Source organism: Emydura macquarii, unplaced genomic scaffold (genome assembly GCF_026122565.2).
Source record: "Emydura macquarii macquarii isolate MOO-44397 ecotype Brisbane River unplaced genomic scaffold, CSIRO-AGI_Emac_v2 contig_1644, whole genome shotgun sequence".
NCBI classification, from domain to species: Eukaryota; Metazoa; Chordata; order Testudines; family Chelidae; genus Emydura; species Emydura macquarii.
In genome coordinates this window covers 17653905-17674489 of record NW_027131781.1, presented here as the reverse complement: position 1 = coordinate 17674489, position 20585 = coordinate 17653905, and the positions used below count along the sequence as shown (strand labels likewise).

The 20585-nt window shown below is 40.2% G+C and overlaps 1 protein-coding gene across 3 annotated transcripts in view; it reads left to right on the top strand.

Annotated features, from left to right (window-relative positions):
* Positions 1-265: 265 nt before the first annotated feature.
* The window catches only part of SPPL2A (signal peptide peptidase like 2A), a 38601-nt gene continuing 18281 nt past the window's right edge, over positions 266-20585 (top strand). For all 3 annotated transcript variants that reach the window (XM_067555767.1, XM_067555765.1, XM_067555766.1), the window contains exons 1-6: positions 266-837; positions 5828-5944; positions 7856-8038; positions 8799-8888; positions 12301-12434; positions 18242-18393. In XM_067555767.1, the coding sequence (XP_067411868.1) occupies positions 289-837; positions 5828-5944; positions 7856-8038; positions 8799-8888; positions 12301-12434; positions 18242-18393 (1225 nt within the window). In that variant the 5' untranslated portion in view covers positions 266-288. The remainder of the gene's footprint in view (positions 838-5827; positions 5945-7855; positions 8039-8798; positions 8889-12300; positions 12435-18241; positions 18394-20585) is intronic.

Below are 20585 nucleotides of genomic sequence, written 5' to 3'. Positions count from 1 at the left end.
TGTCTTTGAGGGGGGGAGGGGAGAAAGTGAAAGCCACATGCAAGCTCAGCAACACGCAGGACGCTGTATGTTTGGCAACAGAAGCTAAAGTCAAAGCATCACACCGGCGCTTTGCATGCGCCAGCAGCTCCTGTAATGCTGCTGTAGCAGCTACAATCCAGAGGGACTCTGCAGTTGTCAGAGGGGAAAAACACTCAGTGCGGAGGCCCAGCTCCGGTGGTGGGGCCCAGCTAGGGACTCACTTTAGTTAGCAGCAGTAATCGGGCTGGGCCTGGGCTTAGAAGTGCAATGCAGGAGGCAAATCGTTACTGGAGGGCAGTAGGGACAACAGTCTGGCCCTTATTCCCTGGCTCAGGAAAGACCCCCCGGCTCTCCCCACCCTCACTCCCTAAAGGCTGGTGCGGAGGTGGGGGGGGACAGCAGGGCTACGACCGTGCGGGGCCTCGCTCCCCTGCTGGGCAAAGCCGGCGCAGGGCAGCCCGGCGCTACGGGGATGGGCGCCCTGGAAATGCAGGCGGGCGGCGGTGCCCAGCGCTCGCGGGAGAGCGGAGGTGGGTGTCACGCGCCCGCGCTGGTGGAGCCAGCCCAACCCCCGCGGCCCAGCCGGCGGCGGAAGAGGAAGTGCAGCGCGCCCGGGACCAGCTCAGCTCAGCTGGCAGCGCTGCCGACCGAGGCTCCGGGTCTGAGTCCGGCTGCGGGCTGGGTGGCGGGTGCGGGGCTCCCAGGGCCGCTGGTGGTGGGCGAGTCGGTCTCGGCGGCGGGCGGAGGAGGAGGAGCAGCACGATGAGGCCCGCCTGGTTGCTGTGGGCCGCTCTCTGGGCCCTGCTGCTCCTGCCGGTAAGGGCCGGGGTTGGGCCGCGGCGGCGCCGCCGGGAGCCCGGCTTTGTGATCGTGGGGAGGACACGGGGCAGTCGGCGGGGAACGGAGCGGGAGGCGAGGGCCAGCCTGGCAGGGCACTGGGTGGGGGATGGGGCGCGGGGGGGGTTAGTAGAATGGGGGGGGGGCGACGGCCGGCAGAGGCGGGGAGTAGTGGGGGGGACGGACCAGAGCTGGCAGGGGGCTGGAGGTGAGAGGGGGAGCAGGGCCGGCAGGGGACTGTGCTGGGACTCTGGGAGATACAGTGGGGGTGGGGCATGGCAGGCAGAGCCCGGGTGATGTCATGTTGAGGAGAGGTGTGTTGGTATCCTGTGGCGAATGGTGGCGTTCACAGCCCTGGACTGTGTATTGTGAGCTGCGGGGGGGGGGGTCACAAGTACAAGACTGTAGAGTAGGGTGATGGGCTGTGTGATGAGACATGACATGGGCCTTTGTCCTGCTGGTATGAATGGGTTTGTGTGCAGGACTGCTTGCCTGAGCTCATATGATTGTGTACCAGTTCTGCTGTGTTCAATAGGTGGCTTTCTGTCCCACTTGTAGTGTGGCAAACTAGCTGTGATAAGAACCAATCACTTTCTTCCTGTGGGATTTTCTGCCCACTTTCAGACCCAAACTCAAGCACAACTTGTTTTGTTGAACATCTGAAATGTCTGTCTGAAAAAGGTGGATTGGCTTTTTTGCATTCTCTAGTTTCTATCCAGGAACAAAAGTAAATCTGCCTAAAACATTATGACATAGGCCATCCTTGTAGTATTGCTAGCTAGGCCTGGATTGTCAGGGAATTTCCAGTCCAACTTTGCAGACTAATGATCAGAAAAATTTCAGATAAGCATGCAAACTTTCAGATGCTTCCTAAGCTCACATCATTCCATCCATAGGTCAGTGCTGATTCTCCACAAAGGAAACTTTTTTATTAAAATACCTATTGTTTTTGCTACTTATCAGCTCCACAGTGGGCACATTAGTATAGCTGGTGTTTTAAGTACAGTGTTGTATTGACATACTCTTGGTAGGGTTATGCAACATGCATAAAACACTGGCTATCACCTAGAGCCTCGTATACATTAACAGTCAAACCGTTGCTACTGCTGATGGAAGTTAAATGGTGATAGCAGCATTGGGAACACTTAGCAAAACAATGTAGTGTAATCTTGGCCATTGTAGTAGACTTCTTTACACACATTATTTCATACATGGTGCACATACCTGCCTACAATGAGAAATTGAAAAACCTACAAGTTTTCTTTCAACTGATAGACTTCTTACTTAAAGGAGCCCCTTACAAGATCTAGGCTGAAAGAAGGAAGCCAGAGAAATTCCCATCCTGAGGCCTACGCATTATAAAGGCACTGTGTACATTAAACGCCATTCCACTATCCTGGTTTCTAATATGTTTTGGCTTGCCAGTGAGGCCAGGATCAAACTATGTTAGAATTATTCTAGCCTAACTTCATAACTATAGCTCTGACTTGATTTTTGATCCTTTTTCCACTGTCTGGTCAAACTGTGGTAGAAACCAGCTTAGCCGGAACCATGTTTAAACTGAGTTGAAAGACTTTCCAATTCTGTCTAAGCTACCATAGACATTGGGGAGGCCTAAATATACAACAACTCCCCAGCGAGGGAATTTATTTTTGTCTTCTATTTAGGGCTCTCCTTGCCACCTGCAGGCCCCATTTGGCTATCACTGGATTGTCTTGCTTTTGAAATTAGAATCTGATAGCAGCATTTCCTTTCTTAATCCTGCTGTTAGATAAAGAGCAGGACTTTGTGAGTTGTAGAGGTTGGCTGGGTCAAGAGCATAGGAACCTGAGTGGCTGCTTCCTTTGCTTGTGCCTAAAGTCAGACCTGCTTTTCTGTGTATTTTTCTGAGGCTTGCATTATCATTTGCTAAATATATCTTCATGCCTCTTCCTTTTTGGAATCTTATGAATAAACACCTGCTTCAGTCTCTGCTTGTGTGTCCATTGACTTGTCAGGTAACTATAAAAAGCTGTTCTCTACAGTAGCAATATCAAAGTGGTATATGCTAAAATACTCTCTCAGGCGTAAACATTATAATGCATATGGCATGGTAAATGTACATAGAACTTTGAGACAGAGCAAGAGATGACTTCTACCCTGAAGAGCATGGTTTATCACAGAGGAGAAATAATACAGGCTAAGTGAAGGCGGTTGTATATGAAGAAATGGTGCTGAAATCACTGTAGGATGCATTCAAGGAAGTAATGTGTTTGAAGGAGTTGAGAAAGGTCCCTTAGTGAAGAGGAATTGGAAGACTGGGATAGCTTAATTGAAAGGATGAAGCTGAGTGGGAGGAACAGAAGGTTATAGTAGTAAAGATAAATATTTTAGAAATTGCCGTGGGAGGAAGAGAAAACTAGAACAGATGAGGAGCCTGTAGGTGAAGTCTAGAGCATGAAAAGTCTTGTAGGTGACAAGGTATCTGGTTTTGATGTGATAAGACAAAGGAGGGGATTCAAAGAGGGTAGTGATGTAGTTAGAGGAATATGATTTCAATGGTGGTGGTTTGAATGAACTAAAATAACTTGCTTGTGCAATGTGTTCCACTTCCCTTTTCCTTTTAGGTCTGCATTACACTTATCTGGCTGACTTCATTGTGTTGCTTGGATTATATTTTTTCTATCATGTGAAATAACTGTTTTCGTGATTCACCATCCTAACAGAGAGCAGAAGGAGAGACAAACCAAATAATGCAATATATATATTAAAGAACAAGTGATCATTTATTTAGAAAAAAGATTAATATTTATGAAAAATTAACACTGCAACTTTCAGAACACCATGTTTATTTATACTGCTTTCATTCAGACACAAGAAAGTTCCATTTATGGAAGGGGGCTACACAATGTGAAAACCTCTAGTTCTTGTTGCTCAGACTTGCACTGTCTCAGTTTGAAGTAAGATGATCAGTATCATGACTTTCGTTTGCCAGCAGTTTATATTTTTAGGTGAATTGGGTGTAAGAGGCAGAAGATTAGCATTTCCTCTGCTTATCATAAATCATGAAATAACTCTTCAAAATCTGTCTTAATTTGCTCTAATCATTGAAGGATTGTATGTTTAAAATACCAACAAGCTCAGACCATTTTCACACTTTGTTTGGTGAGCAAATGGTCACTGTCGGAGGCTGATAAAATGGATTGCTCTTAATAAGAATTTTTGCCATTCAAACCAGACAGACACAGAACTCTGAAACAACTACACGGGGGCACCTCTTGCTTCTTCCTCCTTTTCTCCCCCAAGGTCTTGTTTGCTATAGGAGATGGGTGTGCCAGCTCAAACAAATGCCTTTCAAAGAAGATCACAGAAAAATATGAGCAATTAGTTAACTTCCTATAAACATGACAGACATCATATTCTAAGACTTTTTTTCTACTTATCTCTTGCTTATTAATATTGCATAAGTTTATACCTGACAGATAACAAAAATAAAACAGAGAGATATCTAGAGCCTGCAATAGGGCTCGCCAACTCCTTTTGCTCTATTATTTCCTGATGTTAAGGGAAGTGTCTCTTTCAAGAAGAGTCAAGATGACCAGCTCTAAATTATAGCATAATTTTCCTTAATTCCCAGTCAAATTACTTTCTTCTGGCAACACCTAACTGAAACAAGAAATGACATCTTTCTTTCACTAGTCACCTTCTAGATATAATTTTTTAAAATGATAGATTTTTATCTGGAACATGGAAAAGAAATGTTTCCTATTTCCTTTTTTGCGGAAAAACTTATGTCTGACTATTTTGAGTCTGCATTTGTTTTGTATTTAAACAAGTATGTATCAAACTGGCAAATTAAGAATGCAACTAAAATACCAAAGGATTTAAGTATTTATAATAAATACAGTTTCAGAATTTCATCTTCTAATGTGACCCTCCAACAATCTTGCCAAAAGACAGTTGGCAAGAACTGTTAATATTTTTTTTTAAAAAACAGGATAAATTATAGGAATTGCCATACAATAATCTGTCCACAGATGGAGTTCTTTACCTTTGAAAAAAGTGCTATATCAGAAAATTATTATTAAATTTGGTTACTGAGCACTTTCAGAAATCAGTTTTCAGACTTTAGCATCTTTATTTTTTCTTTAATAATTCTATGCCTGCACACACTGAAAAGGCCATCTTGATATAGACTATAAAATCCTGTCTTAAAAATTCTGTAAAATATAGCTACTTTGATTTACAGGTGCCCAAAATAATCTGCAGTGTTCCTACAATTTAGAATTAAGTTTAATATTTAAACCAAATATGGGGATATTTAGTTTATCCTCCCTTCTCTCCCATCCTAGGAAAAAACCCTCAAACCAACCAGCAAACCAAAATTTCCAGGCCCAACAATGAATCTTTAGAATTGCTATAACTCCAGGGAAAACACAGGACTTAATCATATATCTCATGCTCACAAAAGTAAATTTATATGAGCATTCCCAGTGAATCCAGTGAGTTCTATACATGTGATAGAAGGTATTTAAGATGGGGCCCATGACTTATAATAGAAATTTGTATACCACATACCCTTATGCTGGCTATATCAGGTGCATTTTGAATTAGTTTTTTTCTAATTTAAAGGGAATGTAAAATCTTGGGTGTAGAACCTAGAATGCTTGCCTGGAGGTTTCTGTCTCATTAGTGTTGCTTTTCACAGCCTATTCTGTGTGTCTGTAAAATGAATATGCCACATCTGAAATGTACCTGAGCATCACTGTTCCCTTACTGTGATTAGCCATACAAACTCTGATCAATTTTCCACTTTCCCACCTGTTATACAACCAAAATCAAGTTGTCCAGGTTAATTTTGTTACCTGTTCTTTCTTTTTTTGGATATTGGAACTTTTTTTTTAAGTTGTCCTGTTCTTATTTAGAAGAATATTATTTGTCCACTGATAGTGTAAACTGTGTTGGCTAATGCAGATACTTCATATTGTAGGCGAGTGCACAGGAGGGAATACTGCATGCTTCTGGAAATGGTCCTATTCTGGAAAAGGAATATTGCATATTTTACAATCCTTCTTGGATATCTCTTCCAAAGACCCTGGATAACGTTGTAAGTAGTTATATGGCTATACTGTCTAAGAATAATGAAACCAAGAACAGTTTTGGATCAAGTGGAATTGATATTGGAGAAAGCATTTGTTTTTCTCAGTACTATGTTCTCATTAGGATAACTTCTAAATGGGTACCATGGCTTATCTTCTGTCAAGAATAACCATAAAAAAGAATTTCTTAAATTTAACACTGTGAATATATATTTAAGAATAAGCTCAACTTCCACAATACCTAAAATTATACTGTTATGCTGTTCAGACACCACATTTTAAATGTTTTTAAAAAAAATTCTGAAACCTGATATTGAAGTACTTTAATGAAATTTGAGAAATAAAAATCAACAAAGTTTAATGTTTAGATTTAAACTCTACTCCCCAACTATTTGTAACTCTGATGTTTTAGTACCAATTCAGTTCTTGACCAAAAAAAAGTTAAAATGTCTATAAATGAAAGTGAAACTGACTTTTGTTGTTTTCCAGACTGAATGAATCTCAAAAATATAAATGTCACAAATGGAGAAAAATGAACTACATTTTAAAAATATTTCAGCTAAATGTTTTTGGGGACACTTTGAGTGAAGTGGTTTTGTATGGAATACACCCTGTTTTAGAACTTGATCTGTTTAAAACAAGAATTGCCAAAATTGTTCAGCCTGTGCATTTGGGTAAAACACTAAACTATATATGCTAAAATATATTTTGTTGCAAATGGGTATTGAGGTGGCAGTATTTTAATGATTAGTTGGAATTTATATCACTGTGCCTTACTCTTGGTAAGAACTCATCCTTGAGCCAAGTTTAGAAAACTCCCACGTATGCATTTTAATGAAGATTTTTCCTTTCCTTTGTGTACCCTTGATGTGATTGATAAATGCTGTAGGTTTGGAAATGATCGAGAGAGAAATATTCTTTCCCTTGATTCCTAAACAAGGCTGAAACAGTACAAAATCAGAGGAAGTGTAACGGCTATGCTTCTGTCAAGACTTGCTGTGGCCACTGGCTACATTGGCCATAGGGGTAACTTGACTAGCCAAAGAAAACAACATTTTTTTAAATAGTACTTAGTATATGTTTGTTTTTAAAACTAAAACTAAATAATGGAGAGTTCTTATTTAAACTACTGCTGCTACTTTATTGTAGGGCTAGCCTACTGTCTTGGTGCAAGTGTTACAACAGAACCAGAGTTTGGATATGTATCAAAGGCCTGGTCTACACTGCTGGCGAAGTTTGGCGGCAGTCAACGGGAGTTACGCAAGCTACACAGAGTAACTTGCATAACTCCTGTCGACTTTGTAACTTCCGTTTAGCACGCCGTCCCCAGTGTGCTGCTATGCTTTTTGGGCAGGTGATTTTATTTGACTTCCGGATCTATTGAGCATGTTTTCACTGCCACTTGGTCGAACAGGATAAATCGATCTGACGGCAGCGAATTTGGCGCTGTCAGTGTAGACATAGCCTGAGTCACTGCTTCTTTGGCTGGTGAAATTTGTGTATGACACAATTGGATTCTCCAGAGAGTTGCTGTCTGCTGCTCATCAGAAGGGTATTCTAAAGACTAATTTAAAGAGTAGCATTAGTCTTGGAATAGGCTGGAAAGAGGTTAAAAATCATTCAGAAATCTGAAGTATATTTAGTTGCGTATTGCTATACATTTAAATTGTTTTCATGATTTCTTAGAATTGCAGTGAATTCACATGAACATGTCCCAGAAAGTTTATTCCTCTCCCCCTTCTGATATCCTGTTTTGATTCCACATTGCTGAGTGAGCTAACTCATTATATTTCTTATTAGCCCTATTTACTCGTTGTAAGTAAGTGTTTTTGCGTGATAAATAAATGGGAGAAACTGTATTGGAAACTAATCTTTTTTATTTTTAGTTTTAACTTTTATACAACTTTTAATTTTTGTAGGCTTCCAATCGTTTGGAGGACTTGACCTCCCAAGTGCTCTGCAATAATTCTGAAGTTCCTTCTCCTGTTATAAAGGACAAGGCAGTTGTTGTGATGAGGGGAAATTGCACATTTATGGAGAAAGCGAGAACTGCTCAAAGTCTTGGTGCTAAAATAGTGCTGATTGCCAGTAAAACTCGTCTAGTAAGTTCTAACGTTCTATGGCTTACTCTGCATTAAAGTCTTAGTTGCATGTATTGTATTTTAACCTCTGTGGTTGCCTATATTCTATACTCACACTGCAAAATGAAAAGGCTCACTTTTGTAGTTTTCTACTAATTTTGGTTGTATAATCTTTTAAGTGAAAATTTTAAATATTAAGTATTAATATAATCCAGTATTTGTACACAATCATTGTTACAGAAAACTAAAAAATTAACTAATACAGAAAAACAAAAGGAGAAAAATTAACAGTAGGAAGATAAGGAGAGTTCTTTTAGATCATGTCTTATCATTTGCCATGCATGCGTGTCCTATTTTTCTTGCTCTCTTTTAAAATATTGGATATCTTTTTATATACTTGTATTTGCGGTTTGTGCAAATACATTTCATCACAGCAAAATACATTATTAATAGTAGATCATCATTGATAATTGTTAATTTAAAAAACTAAGTTAAACTTGTTCTGAAAGGTGGGTTATCAGAGTGAAGCTATTGGGTTTTATTTATCTGCATAAAAGCATAAAACATTTATAGACTCAGAGGTTGTTTGGTAATGTCAGCCTTTGAGGGTCTGTAGTATAGTTTTCCTTAAAATGTATGAGAGAGTTTCTCAAGTTTTGAACCATGTCTGCTGTTTCTTGTTTATGAATATAAATATGGGCATTCAGAGGATAATCTGCATAATAGAGTAATGTTCTGTACATATGCTGTAAATTCCTCTCATATAGGTTTTATGTTTTAGTCTTCTCCTTCAGGTAACAAGACTGATTTTAAAGATGTGACCATTCCAGTTGCCCTTGTTAGATATAATGATATAATGGATATGCAGCAGGTAAGTGACTGATAAAATACTGTTATCATTTATGACTCGTATAAGTCTTTGTTTCTTAATTATATTTGATTATTATATGAAAATATTCTGTCCCATATTTTTATCAGGTTGTTACCAGTTAAACATTTACATTATATTTTTTTCCTTGACTCAAGTGTTCAGACAATATCTATCTTCTTTTATCTTCAGTTTCAGATAAATGAGTTTGGGACTTCAGTTATGAAAGCATTAACCTGCTCTTTAACCCTTTTTGGGTTAATCTGTAAGAGTTAAGAGTAATTCTTCATTTTATAGTATTGGGCAGACTTTACTTCAGTGGTCCACTTATGCATCCATTATGATCTATTTTTAAATATTATTGAAATATGCAGATTAGAAAAAGACCATAGAGACCCTGAATTAAAACAGAAATTAGAATTGCAAATATCATGACCAATAGCAAGCAATTCTTCCTTTTGACATATATGATGCTATATAGGACAAAACAAACATCACATTTGAATCACTCTATTATAGTGTGACAGTGCAATATATAATGCTAATGTTCCGATAACTGATAGCGATGGACTTTTCTTTCATGTATTATACAACCTTGCTTATTTGAACCTCATTAATTCAAAACAAGGTAATTTTTCCTGAGTTCTGTTAACTGCATCAAAAATTACTTTAGATATCAAAATGTCCCTGTGATGTTCAGATAATTGAGATTATATTTTGCTGAAATGTGATATTCCTTGAATAGAAAGTAAAATAATTATCAGCATATTGCTAGCATACTCCATTCATTCACTGTTAAATCCTCCCTTCTCCATCTTTACTGGCAACTCCACTATATTCCCTGTGTCCAAACTTGCTTGTCATGTTCAGCTCCTCTCTTGTTCTCCCATATCCAGGCTATTCACAAATCTGTTAGCTCTTCCTCTACATCATTTCTGATGTCTGTCTTTCCTTCTGTGTTCCCACTGCAGCATTTCTTTTCCATACCATGGTTATGTATTATCTTGATTACTGCAGCTTCCTCCTTCTGTGTCTGCTTGTACAGTGCAGAGTACTTTGGCACTAAATATATTCTAGTGGATGGGTATGTGGGCCAGGTACACAAATTCTCAAGTTGTTTTAGAGGTCAAGAAGTAGTAGTATCCCTCACTGGAGTACCTATTCCCACAGCATTATAAGGTTGCTTCCAGATCTAAGTCTCCTGCATAGCAGTGGGAAATGCTGCTGTTATCCCACTATGTCAATTCGTTTTATATATATATATAATGTTAGTGTAACAGCACCTCAGATGCACTCTGTGATCTGCTCCATGGCTGCCCTCTTAGGTTTCAGGCTTCTGTCACCTCTCTCTGCGGAGGAACCTGTGTCCCTGTCCCCTCACTTCTGGAATTTAGGCTGCAGTCCCCTTGCAACTCACTGTGATTATCCCAGCAGGGCTGACCTACCTCAGCACCTGCAGTTCACTCTCTTTTTCTCTAGGAGCAATGACAGAGTTACCATTAACTTTCACCTTCCATTCCCACTGGGAACCAAGGAGATGCATTAGGACATGTGCAGTGGTTTGGGGTGTATCCATGTCAGCATGCACATCATATGGAACAGGTGATCTGTTCCACTGAACTCGCTCCCTCTGGAGATTCAGTCATGCAGTTAACTGTCAGGTTGGGGAGCAGGATGGCTTTGCAGAAATGCACTGGGTCTCAGTGGTTGGATTAGGAAACCCCTTGCAGTTTGTCACAGATGACATTACTTTTCTGCATCTGCCCCAGGGTTTCCTCTGAGGTAGTCTCTCTGCCACTGGAGCAGGTCCTCCTCCTTGAATATGGGTCTCTGCTTGGTCCCAGTCCCCGATCTGTGATGACATTCCATCCCTATTGTGTTTTCTATCATCCCCAGGTTGACTATTGGCATAATGGTCTGCATTTTCCCTGCTAAACACAATCTCTAGGATTTTTGTCTATTAACCATGATTTTAGGCCAGGGGAGCAGAATCTGCAGAATTATTCCAGACCCATTAATTTGTTGGCCTCCGCAATGGTGATTACCTCTCATGATTGAGGAGGCCAACAAATGACCACTCAGCCAGTTCCCCAGTTTGTAATGAACTTCTTGATTTGGGTTGCAACCACAGCATAATTCATGTCCCCTTTTTTCTGAACTCCACAACATTTCTTTCTGTACATTTACGGGGGAGGTCAGTTTAAACTTTCACAATAAGTCATTTTTACATAGCTTAGAGTCTTTATAGTCCTCTCTGTCTATATGGGTGAAAGCAGCTATGGCCTTCACTGACAGTAGTGAAGCCAGACCACCATACCTTCTCTGTGTGTCTGCTAATGCCACCTGTTTCAATTTACACTTCATTTCAAAGGTATTTAAAAATACATCTTCCCCTCTCTAAAGCAAGGAAATAATTTGGAGTCTATGCCTTCCCCTGCACCAGATACAAGGGGTCTGTCTCCGTCTACTGGAATAGGGACTTACTGGTGCAGTCTGTTCCTGCTGAATTCATGTTGATGCTGCTTCTTTCTCTTCTGGCTCGTGTGCTGACATTGCTTCTTATGTTCAGTTCTCTCCCATTCTTGTTCTGCAAGCAGCTTGGCTTTCAAGTTCAGTCTGTCCCTTTCTAGCTGCAACTTCTTTTTCTTTACCTGTATATCTTTCCTGGAACTTGCCTGAAATGGTGGATTTGGTTTGGGTGCAGCATGGTTGCTGCCTCTGTTGTCCTCTTCCTTGCTGTCCTTTAGGAGTTGTAACCAAGATTTTCCTCTCCTGCTGGATTCTCTGCCACTGAGGTTCTCAGTATGTTTCAGGTGAACTGGATATGCTTTTGTCAGCTCCTGAGAACTGGTCTGTCTCTCTCTCTCTGCAAATTTCAACTAGATGATTTTTCTTCAGCAGTTCAAAACTCATTTTTCTGTTTATCTCGTCACTACTTTTCCTGAAAAAACTACGAGCTCCTTGTGTCTGTGCTTTTTCCTTTTATAGGACTTACTTTCAATGCAGTTGGCACTTATTAGCAATTCACCACTGTCTTAGATTGCATACACATGCACATGACTTACTGATACAAAAGTCTATAAACATTCTATAGACCCATATCGTTTAGTACATCTCAATAAAAAGCCTTTGACTTTTTCATGCTTCTGAGGTCTAGCTCACAAAAATGCAGATAACATTTATAAACTTGATACAATAGTTTCAGAGTTATGCTTGTGTTTGTCATATCTGTCACATATAGTACCTCTTTGTTCGTAATAGGTTCGTAAAATTGACACACTCAATATTCTGACCCAGTTTGCAGCAGACGGTGAAGATGACCTCTGACTTTAAAAACAGGATAAGCACTGCATGCTGTGCCTATCATAAAGAGCCTATTCTGTTATGTGTAACTATTACATTTATCATTTTTCAGACCCTTGGAACTAGGATTAACGTGACACTCTATTCACCACCTTTGCCAGAGTTTGACTATAGTATGGTTGTCATCTTTCTAATTGCTCTGCTCACTGTAATGCTGGGAGGCTACTGGAGTGGAGTATCAGAGCTGTAAGTTCAATTAAACCATATAATAGTTATGTTAAGCAATGTAGTATGCAAATCTAAATATCTGTGGTGGTGGTGGTAGTGGTAATGGATATGAGAGGAAGGATGGGCCAGTTCTTGGGGTATTGGCCTGAGGTTTGGGAGATCCAGATTCAATCCCTGTTCTGCTATAGATATCCGATGAGACCTTGGGCATAATGGTCTCCCTGTGCCTAGGTTCCCCATCTGTAGAATGGGGATAGTAGTACTTCTTTACTTTGCAGAGGTTTTGTGGGAATAAATACATTAAAGATTGTGAAGTGCTCAGATACTGTATAAGTATGTAAGGTAGACACGTGTTAGGACATTAAGAAATCTGCCACTTTTACATACTGGCTTTAGCTTTTTATCTCTTTCACTTCTAAAATATAATTCACCTAATGTATCCTGCCGGTGTGCCTGGCAAAGCACTAAAGGCATATCCAGTTCTTTAAAAATTGATGATTCCCACAATAAAGAGTTGGGCTAAGTTCAGAAACAACAGAAATCTGAACTACAAAAAGGCATACATCTAGCAAATAAATTAATGACATTGAAAATGAAAGCCAATAGAGAGAATAAGCCTGTGTGAGAATATCCCCATACTGCTATGACAACTGAATACCACAATTTCATCTGCATTCATTGCTCACCTTCAAAAAACCTGGCAAGTCAGTTTATATTTTTTTTTAAAAACTGTGTTAGGCATAAATAAACAACATCCTGCATTGTCTTGAGATTCCATTAAATGGTGCTTACCTCGTATAGCTAGAAATGGGGCATAAAGCATGTGTAAGCTTACAATAAACATTTGAAAGGAAACTAGGATAGCCATTCATGCTTCATAGGGGTAAATTCTCTGCGTAACTGAAGGTGGAGGAAAATTTTTTTTGAATCTTTTAAATCCTGTTCATGTACAGGACAGTGGCATGGGTATAAATGGTGTTTTGGTGTGTCACATCTGTCAAAATCCCCATGGAGGGGAAGGAGGCAATCAACTATGCATTTCTGTGAAGAAAATGTAAGAATACTAGGAAATACTAGGAAGACAGACAAAGAGACTTCATATTAGCCTTTGTGAGTAACCACAAAAACTTCATCCGTCTAACAGTACAGTAAAAATGATTCCCATTTTTATAGCGGGGAAACCTAGAGGGTACTCGTAGTTAAGGTTAAGATTCTGTCATGGGTATTTTTAGTAAAAGTCAGGGACAGGTCATGGCCAATAAATAAAAATTCACGGAAGCTGCAACCTGTCCCTGACTGTTACTAAAAATATTCTGGGGAAAGGAGGAAAACAGAGCTGCCAGGATTGCAGCTGCTCCAGCCCGGCTGCTCTAGCAGGCTGGCCGGCTGATCAGCTGTTCGACAGCGGCCCTGGGGCTGACAGTTGCTTTAGCTCTGCCCCTGAAGTTACGGAGGTCCCGGAAATTCACATAATCCGTGACCTCAATGACCAAATCGTATTCTTACTCATAGTTTAGTAGGAAGCCTTTTCTAAACCAAGCCCCCATGCCAGAGAAACAGCCACTGCATCTGTGGAATGCAGTATTGTACTACATCTACATTTATGGTGACACTATGGCTGAACAAGCTAATGTGATCTTTGGCTATATAAAACAGGAATCTCAGGAGTAAGGAGGTTACATTACCTGCCTTTGGCACTGGTGCAATTGGTACTGGAATACTGTGTCTAGTTCTGATGTCCATAATTCAAGAAGGATGTTGATAAATTATGGAGGGTTCAGAGAAGAGCCATGATAAAAGGATTGGAAAACATGCCTTATAGTAATAGACTCTAGGAGCTCAGTTTGTTTATTTTAACAAGGAGAAGGTTAAGGGATATCTTGTGTACCATCTAATAAGTACCTACAAGGGGATAAAAAATTGATAATAGAGGGCTCTTCAGTCTCACAGACAAAGGTATAACAAGATCCATTGGCTGGATGTTGAAGCTGGACACATTTAGGCTATAAATAAGGCACGCATTTTTAACAGTGAGGGTAATTAACCATTTGAACAATTTACCAAGAATTGTGGTAGATTACCCATCATGGAAACTTTTTAAAAACAAGATTGGATTTTTTTCCTAAAAGGATATGCTCTAGTTCAAATAGGAATTAATTTGGGGAAGTTCTGTTGCCTGTGTTATGCAGGAGGTCAGACAAGATGATCATGGTTGTCCCTTCTGGTTTTATAATCTATGAATGCATGTTTACCTCATGCTGAAAATAAACATTAATTCAATATGGATTCTTGAGGTTTTTCTTCAATTTTTATATATATATTTTTTCTTCTTCGGTCCCTTCTTTACTTGGGCTCAGTTTAAATCCAGGCTAATTGTCTGATGAGCCCATATCCTATATAGCTGGAAGCAAAAGCCAGCCCTCAGGTCTTCCTTCCGTTATCTCATAGTTTAGGTGGAGAGCATCAGGCCAAAACAGGCATATATCCTTTGGTCTGTGCTACAGCAAGGAAGTGATGGAAGAGAATTGGCTGAAGTTGCTCCCTTGCTTTCTCTTTTATTGGAATCAGACTGAGATAAACTATTCCTCCACATTGTTCTTTCTTAGGGTGGGGGGAATAGGCAGTATGCGAACAGGGGATGTTGGTGTCTTGGTGTAAAGACTTGTATGAGAAAAGGAAGCCCACAGGTGGGAGAGGAGAGGCATTGAGAGAATATGGACAGTGCTTGTGAGAGAGTAATCATTTATCTAGAAGTGGGGATAAAAGACTCTGGGAAACATGTATGAAGAGCAGTGCTTCCTGGGGAGAGCAGTTCTCTCTGTGGAAGGAAAGTATGTAGGTGGTGTCTGTACAGGGGGAGAACCGAGAAAGTCATTAGATACCGCTGTCTTTGTAGGCAGAAGAGAAGCAAGTCACCAGCAGCTTTTTTACTTCTCTCTTCAAAAATCACCCAGAGCAGAGGCTTATGGCATACACCACCTCATGTGCCTCTTGTTCCTCTTTGGTATATTCTTACTGGAGCTCTACCAGATGCCTCAGCATGTCAGAATGATCCCTCATAATATACAACATCTCCTCGTGCATTGCACGCTCCTGGGCTGATTTTCTGTTTTCCATGTCCATGTTCAGTTTTTCTGACAATAATATCCTCTAGGGTCTGAGCTCTGTGTCAGCAGCCGTGGTGGCATTCATTAGTTTGTTGAACATGTCATCCCGAGTTTGTTTTTTCGCCTTCTAATCTGGGAAGGGCGCTCCACAGGAGTAGAAGCTGGGGTGAAGGCCGAGCTGTCCACTGTAAGGCGGGCAAAGCACAAAGTTTCCATTGCTTTTTGTCCATGGGACCAGCTAACAATGTTACAAAGTAAAAAGAACTCCCCTTCATGTTCACCAGGCAATGCCAGACCCGCATACTAATCTGTACGTATTCCACGGGTTGGAGTGGCGTTCCAGCCCTGGTGAGTAAGGGACCCTTGCATCCATTATAGGGAAATCTCTGTAGCACTAAATTCCCCAATCCACACTTAACAAGGAGCACGATCATTGGGCTCCCCTTTACCATCCCAAAGACGGGCTTGGGAGGAGGTGGTCCAAAGGGATTGGAGGAGGCTGTGGGTGAAGTGTCGCTGGAGAAAACATAGGGGCATCCGTTCCTGGACCCCTAACACCCAGGATAACAATGTCATGGCTAGGAATTGTCTGTGTTGGGGCCCAGGACACTGTCCATGCCAGGGGAACAACACACAGTGGCTACATTGGTCAGGTACTGTAAACTTGCGCCATCTTCCCTAGGTGAACATGTGTGCTATCAGTCTCCTGTGGGTAACAAGTCGGAAAGGGAAGATTTGCTGCAAGCATCTGGGTACAGGCATGGCCCTTATGATGCTATTCTATGTTCCACAATGATGCCTGCTTATTTAATAGCAGATTGGCGGAGAAAAGTGTCCTACTGTGGTGGAAGAAATAACGCTGCCCTCCCCAGAAACCTTCTGCAAAGGATTGCAAAAGAATGAAAGTTTCCTGGAGATATCCACGGAGGATTCTCAGAGCATCTCTGTGCACATAAATAGTCTGTTCTGGAGGTAACTCTCTGCTTAAGTGGACCAACACCCAGGAAGCCCATCCCCCCCAAACATACAGACTCCTTTTTTCACAGAAAAAAGAAGCTGAACTGGGGCTATAACCACAGCAATACGATTTGCTGTACACACTCACCAGATGTGCCTTCCCCTGCATCCGGCTGAGCTGCTCTGGGGTAACAAACAGGTCCTGGCTCTCAGGGAGAATGAATACCCTGCTTGCCTGCCCCCTGTTCTCCTCATCCTCCTCCTCGTCCACAGAGTCTTCCTCATTCATCCTGAACTGGGATTCTATGGAGGAATCTATGCTGCGTGGTGGTACAGTGGTGGGGTCACCGCCGAGAATCCCATGCAGTTCCTCATAAAAGCAGCATGTCTTTGGTGTAGACCAGGTCTAAGAGAGCTGTTTCCTTTTCAGCAGTTGTAGATATATTGGCCTTGGGATTGGGGGGTGTGTGATGTCTGAGAGGAGAAATTTCACAAGCATCCATACCATGAGAGAGGTGTAGTTTGCCTGTATGGTTAAAGGGTTTTAGTTGTTTTGTTAGGTGCAGCACTTTAACAATTTCAGTGTACTTATTTCTTGTGGTAAGGTGTAAATATGGAGCTCATTTGTATTATAACCTTGAAGAAATGTTACCTTTAATGAGACCCTGCTTTATGTCTTTTTCCCTCCCTCTTTAATTATGGACTATAGGGGCAGAAAAACTGGTGGTTGACTGACTGGATTTTGGTGACAGTGTTTTTGCAGATAATTAATGAAATGGCACAAGTTCCAAAACACTTGCCAGACTTTATGTATAATACAAATGCCTGTCAATGACAGATATATTTTCAGTGGTTTTGAGTTCTTGGGCTAAATTCACTGCTGGCTTAAGCAGGAAAACTCCACTGAAATCAGTGCAGATAGGGCTGGTTTACACTAGAAAATTAGATTGACCCAACTATTTTGCTCAAGAGTGTGAAAAATCCACATCTCTGAGCGACATAGTTAAGCCAACCTAAGTTCCTATGTAGACAGTGCTAGGTTGATGGATGAACCCCTCCTGTTGGCAAAGGAGTGTCTACACTGAAGCGCTGCAGCTGTGGTGTTTTAGATGTAGACAAGCTGTTACTCTGGTTTTATACTAATGCAGATTGTAGCAGATTTTGGACCAGTGGCTCCTAAAAAGGAAGACATCAGTGTTCTTGTTGCTTAAGACTGTTCTTGTAGAGCTAACTTGGACTTTTTTATTGCAGTGTCTTCTTTAAAGTTTGACCCTTCCTTTTCACAGAAACAGGGGTTAACAGGAGGAATTAAATATCATCATAATCTATTGTGAAATAACAGCATGGCCCTATAGAAAAGTGAAGTCTTGGGAGAGAATTTCAGAGGATATGATGGGAATTTGGCATACCCTTTTCTTTCAACTTCATATTTTTCTGCAGTAATAGTATTATGAAAGATCCGAATTAATACTCAAGTTTTTTTCATTTAGGCTAGCAAATATTAATGTATTTCTTGATCTACCCTTACAGCTATCTGGGTTATTTCACAAACCAAGACCAACTTCAGCAATGTAGTTCAACATATGTCTAGCTTTTGAAGTCAGTGGGTTTATGCATATGTATGTGGTTAATTACCTTGCTGAATTGCGCCCCTAGTGACTACATAAATCTTAATAAAACAAAAATTGGGATCATGGTAAACACTTTGTTTTTAAAGTCCAGGGTCAGCGTCTATAACTGAAATCTTTTTTGTTCATACAGTGAGGATTTAAAGGCAGTGGCAAGCCCTGAAGACAGAGAAACAAGAAGAAAGAAAGAGGAAAATGTTACTTTCACCACTTTAACAGTTATCATATTTGTGGTAATCTGTTGTGTCATGCTAGTTTTACTTTATTTCTTCTACAAATGGCTAGGTAAGAAGTGATATATAATTCTCCTTTGATTTCTTATTTTAATATAACAGTGAGAGTCCCGTGGCACCTTAAACACTAACAAATTTATTTGGGCCATAAGCTTTTGTGGGCAATGTTTATGCCCAAATAAATTTGTTGGTCTTTAAGGTGCCACAGGATTCAGTCTGTTTTTAGCAAAACAGTGAAACACGGCTACCCCTCTGTACTCATCAACATGCAAGGCACTGAATTTATTTTAATACATTTTCTCCTTACATGTCACTGTTGATAGTTTTATGGAATTTAGTTTTATTTCAGAGTTGGAGTCAAAGTTTAGCTAACTTTCCTTTTTTAAATAACTCCCCCTCAATTTATTGGTGAATTACTTTAAAAAAAATGGACAGGGGAGCAGCATCTGTCTTTCCATGTCTCCCCCACCTGCCAATTTGTCTGGATTGCCAACTTGAGACTCCTGGGATCTGATTTGCAGAGGTACTGAGTACTCACAACTGCAACAGAAGTGCATGGGAGTTCTCTTCTGCACACACGCGAAGCACTATAAAATGCAAAGTACTTGGAAAAAATTAGGTCCTAAGTTTGTCAAGTTGGGCATCCAAAATTAGTGGACATGTCTGACAATTTTAGCTTAAATCTCTGTGCTTCAGTTCCTCATGTGCAAAATGGGGATGATAGTACCACCTCGCCTCATGGGGTGTGTGTGGTTAAAATAAATTAAAGTTTGTAAAGAGCTGAGATATTATAATGAAAGCACCATTGAGAAACCCATAAAAGGAACTAATAATTCTGTAAACAATGAAGGGTTTGGATAGTGTGAAGTAAGGGATCATATATTACATGGTGAAGAGAAAAATAAATATTGAATAGCTATCCATTCAGAGAGCGCTGTCCATCTGTGTGCTGAATGAGGCAGAATAATCCTGTAGAAAAAATGGTATAATTGTGTAATTAAAGACTGTGTCATAATGCATATCTACAAGGAGGCTGAATTAAGGTTGCTTATGCAACCATAATAATTCTGGCACTTTCTAACATTTGAGTGCATGTCTTTGCAACCTTATGTTCCTATTATATAATATAGGTTAATATAGGTTGTTTTTGGTCTATCTTACTTTATTCTAGGCTTCTGGGTTATTTGGTAAATTCCTTCCACGTATTTGAATTTAGATGGCATTCTTGAGCATTTTATTTGACGTCCTTTCTATAATTGGAATGAACTCTTTAAGCAGGTTCATGTTGTGGCCTAAATGGTTTAAAAACATGGAAATTCAAATCTGATGCTAATGCTCTTTAATTATCTGATGGGTGTGGAGGAAAAACAAACCAATAAGAGTGTATAGAGGGAGTGTCTGGCTTAACGTTAATTTTCTTGGATTTTCTTGGTTTCTATTACAAGCATGTGACTTATTCACATGCAGCTATTCACCTGGGTAACTTCACTCATGTAAAGTTGCACAGGTGCATTGATTCTTGTTAAGTTAAGGCTCTTAGATATGTAAATGGAGGAAGTATTTTTGGTATTTGATCTTTTTTTTTATGGTACTGTAAGAGGAAAATATTTTGAGGTACATAATAGAACAGAATTCTTCAACACATTTAGGCTTGAATAAATAATATTCATGCAACACTATTTAAAATATATGTAAATGTTAATTACACAATAAATGTGTTTTGGTATAAATATTTTTTGGGGGAAACTCATACGCTTATTAAGCTTGATTATATATAACTGACTCATGAGGAACATATTGTGTAAATCCTTATTCTTCACATTGATGGTTTTGTGGTGCTCTGCTCAGGACACCCAGAACAGGACACCACTGTGTTACCCCTCTACCTTAGCAAGTGAGAGCTGTGCTGCTGCTAAACTCTGTCAGCTCCCTTACACTCCAGTCTGATCTGCCTTGCCGGCAAATTCCTTGAGAATCTGCCAGGCTTAACCTTCCCTTGCAGATAACAATCTGTGAACCCCAGTTCCTGAATTGCCCAGAGACATCTACCTGTAATGTCCAGTCCCTCTCATAGGACACTTAAAGAAATTATTAAATTTGCTGCCTGCAAAGAGACAGGTGTAAATCTGCCTGTTAGTTTAGCTGAAGATTCACACACTCTTCAGTACAACAGCACTGAGAGAGTTTACATAAACCAAGAATAAATTTAGGGATAAAGAACATAAATTTATGTGATACTAGGCA